This window comes from Cyclopterus lumpus, chromosome 5 (genome assembly GCF_009769545.1).
Source record: "Cyclopterus lumpus isolate fCycLum1 chromosome 5, fCycLum1.pri, whole genome shotgun sequence".
In the NCBI taxonomy this organism is placed as follows: domain Eukaryota; kingdom Metazoa; phylum Chordata; class Actinopteri; order Perciformes; family Cyclopteridae; genus Cyclopterus; species Cyclopterus lumpus.
The window spans coordinates 16,538,471-16,553,097 of record NC_046970.1 but is presented as its reverse complement, the minus strand read 5'-3'; the positions used below and the strand labels follow the sequence as shown (position 1 = coordinate 16,553,097).

Sequence of the window (14,627 nt, the reverse complement as noted above, 5' to 3'; positions counted from 1 at the left end):
TCATTTTTTTTATTGTGATCCTTTCAGCAGCTAAATGAGGCGGTGCATGCGTCCTGGTTTGATTTGTCTGCTAGGCCCCATGTCCGTTTATTGAGATTGAGAGTGTTCCCTGAGCGCAGTAATGAACCATTTTATGATTCATTATCCCTCTGCTGATTCCTGCTGCCAAGTCTGCAAACTTTCTAATTAGCTTAGGTCAAACATTCATACAGTTTTCCTCTAATTATCGTTGCTTATTAGAGAATGGACATCACGACACAGTCACAGAGGAATACGTTAATGTGGGTGGTGTTGTCTATGGAGAAAAATAAATATTCTTCCAGGGAATGTAACAGAAATGGTGAGGAAGAGGCAGGGATTTGCTGAATAATTGCAGAGGAAGGGCTACAGGAATACAATATGTAAAATAATCACTGAAAAATGAAGATGAAAACAGCGAGGGAATATGCAAAATTATTCTTTAGCGACTATTTTGTAGATTCAATGTATTCTCCCTAGTAATTGGACCTAGTTACGGTAGAGGATACTAATCCAGATTGGGTCATTCCACAGTTGCATGTCCATTATAACGTGTTGAAAATATCTAAGGTTGTATATATATTTATTTTTTTAAGTAGCAATTATGCGTGTATATTGTACACATGGTGTGTGGCCACATTAGTGTTTATGTGAGAATAAGAATCCACTGTACCCAGCAGGGAATAAAGAAAACCACCAGTGAATGTGGGAAGCCCATTCATTGAATTTGAAGTTTAAATCCGCTGCATGCAGCGTTTTTTCTGGCGGCCTAACGTCATGTTGTCAGTTTGCTATTGTTGTCAGGCACAGTGGGAAACTTGGCTATCAGAAATGAATGGCGAGGACTGGCCAACTGTGTGTGCAGATGAAAGAGCAGAGCTTAAATGTTTTGCATTGAGTGATTAACCCAACCCAACACAACCCAGCACACACACACACACACATACACACACACACACACATGAGAGCCGTGATTACCACCCTGTACTTAACTGTCCATTGCTCCTTTCTTAGTTTTAGGTCCAAACTGGTAGGTTCACGTTTTTGGTTACTATGACAAAAGTATACCATCATTTTTTTTGCTTTGATTTTCTAATATTTGTGCAGCTTTTGTTTGCCATGACTCTTTCATGTTGGTGAATTCATAGATGCTACAAGACCTCCAAGACATTGAACCTGCAATAACTTAACATATAACGATTTACACCTGTTAAGTTGATGTGGCACACTTGAAAACAATTGCTACACAACATATGTTGATACACAACATATTAGCATTCCATTGGAGTTGTGTTTTTGTTGTTCTAATAGATAAGTCCACTATTAGGTCTCCTTGTAGGTGTTGCTTTACACAAACTCCTGAGGGAGATATCTGTCTCTTTACCTGCTAAATGCTGCACTATGTTCTCCAGGTAGTTGCTAACTTTGTCTGACTATAATGCAATGTTTTGGAGAGTGGTCAGCAGTAATAGGCTAGGCATTTGGCTAAAACTATTACATTATTTATGAGACTGATTAACGAGAGAGAAAAAAAGACAGAAACCAGCAGCAAGCTTGTACTCCATGCCCTTTGAATGTTAGCCTCCATTTTGCTACTGCACTCTTTGGTTGGATCCCCTCTGGGAAGCTCAGAGCAAAAAATCATTCTATTCACCTTTGTAAAGAGCAAATTGCATGGGGTGTATGTAATGTGCAGTGGACAATTAAGTGCAACAGATACAGATACAGCAGATAGAGAAACAGCGCAGTGTCGTATACAATTTGAAAAGAAGAGCAATATTTGCATCTGCAGGGATTCGTATGAGTGAAACTCCTTCTGATGTGTCTCATTTTGTATTAAATGTATCTGAAGAGAAGTCAGCTCACCTGGTACTGGAGTGACAAAGGCGACTTTTGAACGGAAGACTCAGGTCTGTTCACAAAAGGCAGGGAAAGTGAGAATGAGAGTTCTTTGATACGCAGTACAACATTATATGCTGTGGCTCCAATTAGTGAATGTTCCCTCTTTACTTTGTGCTATTGCCATATATTTCTATAATATCATGCTACATTTGTGTCATCTTAAAGGCATAAGCTGTGAGTCTTGAGATTTGCTTCAGCTGAATGTAAAATGTCATCTTTGTGTGCGCGTGTGTGTGTGTGTGTGTGTGTGTGTGTGTGTGTGTGTGTGTGTGTGTGTGTGTGTGTGTGTGTGTGTGTGTGTGTGTGTGCGTGCGTGCGTGCGTGCGTGCGTGCACAGTGCATGCAGCCTGTATTCGTTTCACACGCCCAAGGTTTCTTCCTGTGGAGGAAGCTTCCCTGTCAACCAACTCACGCCATGCTGGAGATCAACTCAGCCCCTCTCAACATCAAACCAGATTTAAATGTGTGGAAAAAAAGAAAAAGTGATTTGTGAAAGAAAAAAAAGAAAAAGAGTAAAAGTGCAATGGGAAAAGGGAAAAGAAAGCAATAGAGAGAAAGGGGGATAAGGGAAATGGGATTTAAAGTTAAACCAAAAGAGAAGAAAGAGAGTATAAACACTGTGGGCTGTATTTCTGTCATTCTTGACTTAACAGACTCCATCTCTCTCTCTGCCCCTCACCATCCACCCTATAGTGTGTGCCCAGTGAAGGGACACTATCATTTACCAGCACATTAATTAGAACAGTCAGCACAGCACAACTCACTTCACTCACCACCAGGCTCACAAATTACATTTCATGTGTTTGTTATTTACTGCTCTTTCTTTAATTAAAAATAATTTTTGGATTACCATTTAGCAAAATGAACTCCTCGGACAAATATACTCATACTAAATGCTATTCCTGAGCTTCAATCCTTCACATGAATTTGAATTGTAATTAGTTAGTACTGCTGTTGCAGTTGCAAAGAACCCGTTTGGTAAAGCACACTGCAAAGAATGCAAATTAGGTTATACAGTTATCTTTTTTACGTTTATTTTTCTCGACTAAGGCCACAAAAAGACATTTTCCTTTGGGACGGCTTAGACTTTGTTTTAGCATGTCTTTGTGGATGTGTGAGCTGCTGCCAGTTCCTGTTTCGGCTACGGTTTCCTCTGCAGGATGAAAGTTTTAATGTTCAGGCTCTTTAACACTCAGCCAGGACACAAAGCAGCCCTAAAAGGAGAGCGAAGAAGGAGAGACAGGGAGGGAACAGGAGAGAGGGGAGTTAGAGAAGGAGAAGGAATTGGGTTGACAATACAGAGAGACACAGCAGAAGATGGTGCATGCAGATGCAGATATGATGGGCTGTAAAGACTTGAACATGTGCAGGAATATGTGGGTTTATCACCCAAATCACAACAAAACATGTCCTCGCTTACTTTTAGTGTCACTTGAGAACAGATCACACAGAGCTCTTTAACTTGTCCAGTATAATGCAACGTCATTGCTGGAAATACAGTACATCTTCCTGTTGAATAAATGTCATTTTTCAGTGCTGCAAGCATTAAAGAAATTCTATTAATTGTCATTGTTGTGGGCTGGAAGCAATCTAAAGGAGGCAGGTGTCTCAAAATCTGGAAAACCGGGCAACAATCTGCATGTCTTTGTAGTGCGAGTGAACTGATCTGTTACGTGAAATGACCAATGCTTTTCTGATATAATCCAAACCTCTTTTACTGCCAACAATCTTGTGGGATGCAGTAAATTGTCACTGACTTCTAAACAGTGTTAGCTCCCCCTATTTGTTTGCATTATTTGAAGATACTGTGTATGAAAAATAACCTTCCCTTTAAGTAATAACTTCAAAAGAATCTGTATTTGTCTCAGTGTTGCGCTGCCCGCGTGTTTGAGTAATGTTGAAGAGAGTAGAATTAAACTGTTCTATCTGTACGGGACTATCACTCGGTTTAAAAAGTAGAATATGTAAGCCTCCCTCGCGATGACAGAGATAATGGTTATGACTCTTCCAACAGACTTAGCTAATAGCTTCTGCTCCATTACCATTATGGATGTCGGACCACTTGTGATATATGCTGGGCCACTATGCCTTTTTATCTGCTTTGTGTGTAAAGTAAATGCATGCACCTATTTCTATGATGTTGGATTAATACAGGGCATAAGACGGCAATTCTTTGGATGTTGGATAGCTCTTTATCGTGGGTATATCAGTGTAAATAATGTGTGTGGGAGGTGTGGGGGAGGGGGGTCATAGGATAGGGGTGGTGTTTGGGAGGTTGAGAAATGATCTCACGCAGAGATGCTCCATAAATCCCTCTCATAATTGTTTCCCTACTTGGTGTGCAGTCTTGCTCCACAAAGGGGCAAAGCCAAGGGTGCTCTAAATGTCAGGGGAGCGGCGCGCTGATGAATTACCTTTTAAAGATATCAGAGAGAGGCGCGTTTCACGTGAAAGATGAGCCCAACACAGCGCTCGGAGGCCCTGTCCGCCTGTGTGAGCATACCCCCCACCTCCCCTCAGGGGAAATTTGTCTTTTTATCAACTGTCCAGAGAAGTCACAGCATATTCTAAATGAATAAATCAAAGATAATTAATTTGCTCTCTTCTCTTATCTCTGGTGTGCCGGTTCTTCTGTGGAGATCACCTGTGTGTGTGTGTGTGTGTGTGTGTGGCTGTTTGTGTGTGTGTGTGTGTGTGTGTGTGTGTGTGTGTGTGTGTGTGTGTGTGTGTTTGCAGGGCTGGCCTGACAGTAGAGGTGGCCCACATCTATACGTGACTAGTTTAGTTTCAGCTGGCAACATAAGAACGCCTACACTTTGGTCTGTCTTAATAACCCTAGATTGAAAGTAGATATCATGAACACACAAATAACACAAAAACGCAAAGCAGCTTTTGTGCGTGTGTGCGTGTCTGTGCAGCCCTGGGCAGCAGTGCAGCTGATAATCCTTGCATAGCCACAGTTTAGTGGATGCCTTGATGTTAGTCAAGGTAGTTGAGGTGGTGCCAGTTTGAAACAGAGGTCGCAGGGTTTCTGTTTGCCCTTGGCCTGTCTGGGACAGCTATCATTACAGACCCAGTGCCTCTCCAGATAAGAGCACCGAGGACTTCACAGCACACCGGCTGCCACTGCAGCAACCTACTGTGATAGCTCATGCTTAAAGAAACGTTTTACACATTACTCAGATGGCTCTTTGACCACAGAGTATTGGCCAGATGAAATTGAAAAGCATGGTTTGAGTCCCTGATTATCTCCACACAAACATCAGTAACATATTGCCACTGGTCTTGCTGAAATGAATCGGAGTCATGGGAGCGACTGCGGCATGTTTGAAAATTCATAGTCAGAATAGTAGAGATACTGAGCCTCAACACTTTCTCTCTCTAGTTCACTGTTTTCAGTTCTTCAGACCATCCGGACTGTTGGCAGTTGTAAACTCTGTGCTATGAGAGACAGAACAGAAAGCTAATTCTCTTTCTAATTCTGGAAGAAGAATGTGTAGCAGAAATGTCACCGGTACACGTTCTTCAGGAATTAGTTCTCAAATAACCCCCCAAAAAAACTGACAAGGCATTTGATTGATACGAATATAAAATATAGTTTTCCAATAAATCAATTGAAGTAATATGGTGAAGCCTCAGCCGTCCTAACTCCAACAACAGTGATTAACAACTCTGCACCAGCTGGTTGTTCACCTACAAAGTAAAGGACAAATGTGATTCGTCATTTGTTTCATAATATGAAAACACTTCAAAAAAATCAATTATTTGACCTCTACGTCTTTGATTCTGCCATTTTCAATTTACTAGTTTGAAGTGAAATTTATTTTCAGCGTTTTTTTCTCCCTCTTGTCCCTCTCGTGAGCGAGAAATTGCCTTTTCGGGCTGTGAAAGCAGCCACTCATTCGTGTTAATTTCTGTGTTGCTTTCCATCAATCGTCCTCCTCCCCCTCTCTCTGGGTTTTTAATGTTCATCCCCATCTGTAGGGCTGTCTCTATCCTCCTCCATTCTTCCTTTGTGGATATGTCTAAGAATTTTGAGGAAAACATGTTGAGGAGTTCCAATTGGTGATGGCAGCATTTTGGCTTTCATATATTCCTATCCTCCAGACACTGCTTAGTGCTGCCATAGTGTGTGTGTGTGTGTGTGTGTGTGTGTGTGTGTGTGTGTGTGTGTGTGAGTGTAATTGTTTGTTTGCATTCATTTGTTTTAAAGAATGTTAAAGAGTAATGAAACTCGGCTTTCTTTTACCTGCATTTTTGGGGAGGGTTTGACAAAATGAAGGTGAAAATTCTTCAAAATATATTTGAAAAAATATGTTTTTTTAGGCAATATCATGTTAATTGTATTATTCAAATGTTGTCAGCTTGCAATAATGGAGGTAAGCAGTGAATGGAGAGGGTCCTGCTGTATATCATACCTCTAAACTTAAATCCAGGGGTTGAGAAAAGCTGGACTAGACAGAGGCTTGTCTAGTTTTGGTTGGCTGAGTAATAAAATCAGAGAAGCTGGTGAAGTTCTCCTCAGCTCAGTGCCTCGTCTTGTTTCCTCTTTAATCAGGCGGCTATTAAACCTCTGATTGCGTTTCCCATCTTCTGACTTCAGCTGAGCTATTAAACACAGACTGAAAGCATGTTTGGTTTGTGTGTGTGTCTTTGTGTGGGTGTGTGAAAGAAAGACAGTGTAAATACAATATAAGTAATCTGAGGGAGAGAGGAAACAAGACACACGTTAATGCATCTGTAGTGTTATTCCACCACAACCTGCTTCGTGTTATTCCACTTCTTGTTGACTAGATGATAAATACTTCCCTGCACAACCATAAATCAATTTCACAGTGTACCACAGAGCTGTGAGATATATCTGTGACCTCACATTTGAACTCAAAACACACATGGTGATGCTTATTTGTCTTTCTTTTTCATCAACACATAATCTTCTTAAATCCTCTTAACTCAAAACACATTCGTGGACATTTGCAGAAATAGTTTGTATTTTTTACTGTCAAGAATTCTGATGTGGCTTCTGTCTCCACATGCTGCGAGTGACATATGACCTCCTCCAAGGTCGTCTCAGATTCCTCCTCCTGCAGTCCTCAGAGATCACTCAGATTAGACTGATGCCCGACCACCGTCGGCCGAGCTGCCTGCATACATCCATTCTTATAGCTTACTGCTGCTGGCACGGACAAGGTTGTTCAGCTAGGAGAGTTGACCTTTGGGTTACTAACAAAGAACACCAGGTGTTTTGCACTTTATTCAGGAATCATTGTAAAAAAAAATGTAAGAAAAAAATCTGATAATTTCTTTGTGTTTAGTACGATTATTGAAAAACAGGTGCAAAAAAATCAATAATACAAAACTGTGGGTTTAAATCCGATTCTAAAAACTATTTTAGACCCTGAAGTTTAGGCATTTATTGCTTTGTTATACTTTCTTTGAGGGACTATGGCAGATAATCAGAAACTCATTTACATTTTATCTCTTTTTTATTTTGTATAACCAGAAGCATATTCTGAGCTGTGCTCATTTCATGTTTTTTTCTGAAAACTGAAAACTGGGGTTTATAGTCCAGCAGGAATCACAGAGAAATACATTTGGACTGTTTAAACTTTATCGTTTCCTTTTGAAATACTGAGCATTTGTCTGTATAAACTGATCAATCAGAAAGAATCTTATTCTATATCTATATCAAATCTATATTTGCCAATTCACTATTGAGTGAGTAAGTCTTATTGTGTGTGTATTTATCTGTGTGTGTTGTAACAGCCCCCGTCATACTAAACGAGTTGAACTGGACCCAGGCACTGGAGAGGGTCTTCATTGAAAACCGCAAGGAGGACAGCTCTCTTCGCTGGCAGGTGTTTGGCAGTGCCACAGGAGTGACTCGATATTACCCAGGTAGGCTGCAGGGTACGGAGTCAACGGTCTGCCTTATAACTCACACCAAGATAAAATCTAAATTGACCCTAGGGCTCCTCAGCTGCAGAACATTGGCAATCGCTTATCAGATGGCTATACTGGTAACTCGATAGACAGAATGAAATTATGATGACTTTGATCTAATCTGATATGAAATATCCTACAGTGCACTGTATGGCTTATACCTTATTTTCTTACTCTCTCCAGCAACTCCATGGAAGGCTCCCAAAAAGATTGACCTGTACGACGTCCGCAGAAGACCTTGGTAAGTGCCATCTTCATCAGGACAAGTTTTATGATCAGTGTGTCTTAATTTATTTTCTTCCACTATTAATGTCTGTTGAAATTTTGTAGGATTAATGCCAAACAATTTATTATTGAGGTATTTATTTATGTTCAAAAACATTTTGGCTGGGGCATTATTAGTGACAGAAAGAATGACACTAGTATGGTTGTACTGTACTTCACCAAAAACAATAGCTCATGTCTGCTTTTAGTAACATATAAGCTGTAGATTTGTTAACTCACTGGATTTTTACATTTCATTTAAGTTTATTGAAGTACAGGAGCATTAAGAGATGTACAGTCTTCACTCATAATGACTAAATCAGCTCTAGATGTGTTAAAGTCTTATATAAATGTACCATATTTCAAACAATATACATCTCAATTTGATTGTTGGAAGGTGTGAGTTTTGGGCACGAGGTGAGTCAAATTGAGTGTTAAGAGTGAAGGCGATTGTCCAGCTACAAAGAGCAGCACAGTAACTGTGCAGAAAATTGCAAACTTTAAACTTGTCATTGCAAACTCTGTGCTGTCAGCAGCAGCACCGTCATGCTGTCTTACAATTCTGACACACTGTTGTGATCTGAGTCCCCACACATTTGATTTTCACTGTATGTGTACGTGAATGAGCTGTCACTGAGCCAATGCATGTGCTTTTTGTTGTTATATGTAAGTTCATTTGAGTTTTTTTCATAACCGTTTTAATTATTTGCTCAGTGCTTGGGTGAAAATGAGTTACTGCCATACAACTATAATTAATTTTAACACGTACTTGCTTCTCTGAACTAAACTGCTCCATAACGGTAACAAAATGTAAGCATCAATGCAGCAATTGCTTCTGATGATTCCTTTATAGGAAACAAGTTTTTAGGATTTTGTAATATATTTTCCTAAACGGGCTGCTCAAGGCATATTTGCACTAATATTTGTTCTTAATGTAGCCACATGCACAAAAAGGCTTTCACTCTTAAACGCAGCCTTATAATAGGATTCCTGTACAGTGCTTTGTCTCTGGCTCTTGTAGACATCTTGTGCTCCTTCTATACCGGAGCTAAATAATGGATATTGTGTAGCGGAATGACATCAAAACGTTTTACTGACCCGTATTTATCTCAGTAAGTGATAATGTTGTTGTCTTTTTCAACAAGGACAGAGCCAGTTAGAGACTAATGTTTGTGTTTTTAGTGCCCACCTTGGCCTATGGTTCACTGTGTAACAGCCGATCCCTGTACGGAGTGCCTGAGTGGGCGAGCAAGACGGGCTGGGCAGAACTAGGCTGCGTTGGGCCAAATAACCCCCTCACTCACCAACCCACGCTTCCTGTCCACCATTCCACTTGCAAGCTACCTGCCACTGTCACATTGACTTTGTGGCAGTCCTGCCTGTTACCTCGTTACAGGTCGGAGTGAAGTGGACATAATCATGACAGCAATGTTGATTAGACCTGACCCCGTTTTCCATCTCTGTCTGTATCCAGCTCAACCTGAGTGGCTGTTTGAGGTCAGCCCCGGCAGTCAGACGAAGTCAGCTAGCTCAGACTTAACAAACAAAGGACAAGCAAAATAAGTTTGTACATTCTCATGTAGTTTGCATGAAATTTAAGATCAAAGATGTAGCCACGTCTGAACGAGAATTAATCTGTTCGTCTTTAGAAGTAAGTTGAATGTAACTTCAGTTGCTCATTTTATGTTGGGTTTAAAGGCTCAGTCAAGGCTCAGTTTACTCATCCATAAAAAAAATAGCGATATTACAGTACATCAATCGGTCAATCAGTTGCCTCAAAGTCTTGTGTAAGACATTTCATACAATCTTTCCAAAACAAAATTCACCAAGCGCTCTGCCCATGTCCCAGTAGCTGATGGGGATGCAATGTGACTCAGCAGTGTGTGTTCTGGTAGCTCCGTTAACCGCTCGCCATTGACCATCCAGTCAATCATATGTTATCACAAGTGTACCCTACCAGCTGGGGCCATGAAAGAGTGGTGAATCAGCAGCCGGCCAATGGCACTACAAAACAGGCAATAAAAGCTGTTTTAAGAAAGTTTAAAACCAAAACTATTATGCAATTTACTGCAGCAGAATGTGAGATCAGTCACGGACAGACACAGAGGTGTATGCACACCGCATGGTCCTCCTTGTGCACATAAAGAAGAATGAAACAATCAAAAGAAAAATTGAAAACACAGTTTACAACCTCCTTCTTGTACAAATGTGTGGTCGTATTGGATCAAAGAGAGAGAATAAGAATCAGTAGAGTCAATAATATTCTAACCATTTACTGTAAATTGACGATATATTTAGACTGAAGCATTTAATCGATAAATATCATTTAGAAGTGATAAAAAAATCGCTTTGAAGCGATAGCAAGTTACTATTGGGACGACACCATGTGTTTGCCTTTCAACAGAAAAAAAGAAAAGAGATGGCATATTACCTCAACGTATCTGCATTCATCAGATCTCTGACAATTTAATTAAGCTATCACCAGAAGTCTCCCTTATGCTCGTGTAAACATAAAATAAATTGGTGAAATACAAGGCATCTGTGTAGCAGGATAAGTTTACACAAGGACTGTCTCTGATCTGACAGCACTACAACCAAAGCACTCCCGAGTTTAATTGGGGGACTCCTCCCTGAGACGGGGAGGAACAAGGAGAGAGAACCATGAGGGAGACTGCTGAGCGGCAGCAGCGCATGTGACAGAGGAAAAGACAGAGGAAGAGGTGTATTATAGCAAGAACACATTGTCTGCACCCTGGTCGTCCATGTTTGTCCCCTCTCGAGCGTTTCCTCGTCTGGGAGCCTTCGACATTGCTGTGACTCGTTGCTAAGCAACTTGTGCCCAGACAGGCTGAGTGGCGGGGCCATGGCAGGGAGTGTCATGATATGTCAGGTCAGACTTGTGTTATTAGAGTCTAACATGCTGTCTCCCCGACTGACACTCTGTGGGGAGACCGTCCAATCACACACGTTCCAAAAACAGTCCACAGGGGTTAGGTAAGCCCGTCATGTGTGCTTATGTGACAGCAATAGATAGCAGCGTCCGTCACAAGGCCGGTAGCACAAACAACAACACAAGCATTTACATAAGTCTTACGGAGGCTTTGATGAACACAACTCAAGAACTTGGTGTTGAAGTCAACCAGACTTTTGAAGTCTCCTCACTTCTTTCTAATAGGAAATATAAACTATATATATATATATATATATATATATATATATATATATATATATATATATATATATATATATATATATATAATTGTGTATCATTATAAAACAAATGTTAAGGTTTAAACAGCTTTGGACATGTTTTTGGAAACATCTAAGCTTCAAGTCTCTGGGTGGGTGTTTCCCATGGCAATAGATGAGTGGCATCTGAGAGTCAGCATTGCTTTGAGACATTTTTGGGTGCGTGACTGAAGCAAATCTTATATTGAATAGCTCATAAACGTTGATACAAGACACAAGGTTACAGCAATATGGTAAATACTACAACTTAGTGAAACAGTAACACAAGTACACCAGACTTAAAATGTCACCATAAGCTAAAACCACTGAGGATGTTGGATCGGGCCAGGGAGTTTTATTTAGTCTGTCCGATTACAACATTTAACATTTGTGAGGTGCCGTCCATCGAGATGTCAAGTTTGTACTCGTAAAGTGGAAGCTAACAAGTAAGGAATGTTGGAAAGTGGGCGCTGGCGCTAACTTCCACTAAATGTTACTTTTCGCAGTGTTTTGCTCGTCCAATTTAGTTTGCAAGGTGCGGTGATGGCAAATAACCATACTGTCAAAACTCACAGCAACAGGTACTTCTGTTGCCTCAGCACCACGTATGTTACTCCGTTCAAAGTATTATACTGATGAAGGAATTATGTGATATTACAAACACGTTTAGTGGCTGGCCTCACCGATATTTTGTACCAATTAAGTTACAAGTACCCACATTTAAACCAAACCAAAGAATCCTAGAAAATGCTAATGCAGGGAGCACTACATGTCACCGCAGAAAAATAAGTATCATTTGAATGTCATTTTATGGTACTTATAATGTTGACCAAATAAGTACTCAAAACATACAGGCAAAAACTGCTTTAAATTCACTTGCAATAAAATAAAATACAGGCACAGACAAAACACATCCTTACACATAACCATTAGCCCTCACACACTCACAAATGCATCAGACCATATGGGCTGGTCTGCCCGATTGATACTGGAATTCACAAATACCATGATAGCAACTGGAATACACAGATGCAATTGCATGAACATGCTTCAGTAACGTTTACACTGACTATCTGCAGGGAAGAGTCCCCCTGTCAAATATGTGATTTACTATGGAAAGTCAAAGTAGGGGCCAGAATTCACGGCCAGTTTGTAGCGTAATAGACCTCTAGCTTTCCTGGGACGGATGGATGGCGGCGTGGCTAACCTGGGCAAAGCTGTCCAGGTGCACCTCTGAGGAAAAAGATCAGAGGGCCGCCTGCCTCCACAGATGGGCTCTCTCCCCGTCTGCTCCCCCACCAACAGCCTCAGGAAAATTAATGGTCCAGTCAACACACTTAATTGTCTCCAATTGCTCTGACATTAATTATTAACATTTGTCCATTATAATGTCTGTTCGTGTTATCAAGGGAAGCGAAGCGGAGGGTGAAGTGAGGCAGAGGGAAAAGCAAAGGGGCGAGGAGAGAAATAACCATAGACAGGCATGGAGTCCTGTTAGCCAAGCGTTGCAAAGATCCCATTACCTCCCAGGTTCACAACAGCATGTAGGCTATATCACATATTGATTTCTTCAAAAAGTCAATCTAACCTCTTTGTAAATATTATGACTGCTGTTCAATCCTTGAATCTCCAAAATACCATTCCCTGTATCTCCTTCTTTCAGTCTCTTCACCCTATTTCAGGGTCAGAAGTATGGTTCAGACTGAAGGTAGACACAAGGCTTTAGTTGTCCCAATAACATATTTGACATTTCAGTTTGAGCCAAAATGTGAGAGACACAGCTGGGGACTTTTAATTTCAAAGAGCAACAGTAACAGACAAGTACTTGTCTACTAAAAAATGATGCTGATGTATTTCAATATGCATGACTAATTTAATATTCTGTATTTTTTTCGAGAAAGGAAAGTGGTTGAAAAATTGAGCATTACATTTTGTGTGCTCTTTTTAAACATAACCGAAAATATGGAAATGTGAATCTTGGTACCAACCCCTCCAATAATCAACAGAAAGTGGAATGAATAAACGGCAGACAACATCTCTTTCTCCTGCAGGCTCTCTGGGCGCTGTCCTCCTATATATATATATATTTTAATCTTAATTCAATCTTTATTCACCTGCCACATCCACAAGAGCACTAAGAGAGCAGCAGTCCATAAAATAATAAGCCCATCAACACAACAAAAATCCACGCATGAGAGCATGCACACAAACACACCTACATGCACACATTCACACATATACACAATTATATACTGTCCTCCCAATATTCTGTGGGTACTCTGCTTACATCTACTGTACATAATGGATGCATATCAGAGCTCATACTGTGGGGAACAGATACAATACAGCTGGCACTGTATACATCCCTCTCATTATTTGTATGCTCTGTACAATGAACATGGTTCCCAACAACAAATAAAAGAAACATGGACACACACACAATTCCAAATATACAGCCAGCTTTTCCTGCACACTTACTGTCACACATTAAAATGAGCCCAAGCCACTCCATGTCTCATGCTCCATGTATCTATTGCATGTGTCTGAAATGTATGTAGTAGATAATTCCTCCAATTTAAATGTAATGCGCAACACTTTGTGGAATGGGTCAGGGTGCATAAACACAATCTCCTGAGAGAGTTAGCCCCCCCCCGGCACAGTTAATGTATTGATTTTACAGCGCCGCGCCATGATAAAACTATTTCATGAATTCCAATGAGACTCCTTTACCAGACTGCTGCAAAAGGAGCAAAAATACAATCAACACAATGCAGAATATGTCATTGTGTTCATTGCTTGTCATTTCTTTTAGATTGATGGCGGTTGGTGGCGTGATGTAAGGGTGGGGTGGCTGTGAATGTTGCTGTTTTAATCTCCTCTTATTTAGAGCCAGACCACCTACCACCTCAGTGTAAAGAGCACGTCTTACGCAGACACAAGTTATCTTGATTGTACATATTGTAATGGTATGAACATGTTTATATTGTGACATTCATGATGTACATTATGGCTTTAGTTTTTTTTTATGAGCATACAAGTTGCTGCTGCTGCTGTGGCCAGACCTGTTTTTCAATTTATAAGCTTTTTCTTCTTTTTTTAAGCATTGGCAACTTAACATTAGGCAAATATATGTGTACTACTATCGTCTGAAAATACTTATGATACACTGTGTGATATATTGCAAACCTCTACTTTAACCTCTACTTTTCAAATATTTGTGAATTGTCTTTTTGATAAATCAGTCAGTGTAATTATCATCACAGGCTCTCTGA

General features: G+C 40.4%; 1 protein-coding gene across 1 annotated transcript in view; it reads left to right on the top strand.

The window, feature by feature from the left end:
- cacna2d2a (calcium channel, voltage-dependent, alpha 2/delta subunit 2a) overlaps nucleotides 1-14,627 on the top strand; it is a 133,584-nt gene that overhangs the window by 88,122 nt on the left and 30,835 nt on the right. Inside the window, exons 7-8 of the mRNA XM_034532777.1 lie at nucleotides 7,687-7,818; nucleotides 8,047-8,104. Of these exons, the coding sequence (XP_034388668.1) occupies nucleotides 7,687-7,818; nucleotides 8,047-8,104 (190 nt within the window). The remainder of the gene's footprint in view (nucleotides 1-7,686; nucleotides 7,819-8,046; nucleotides 8,105-14,627) is intronic.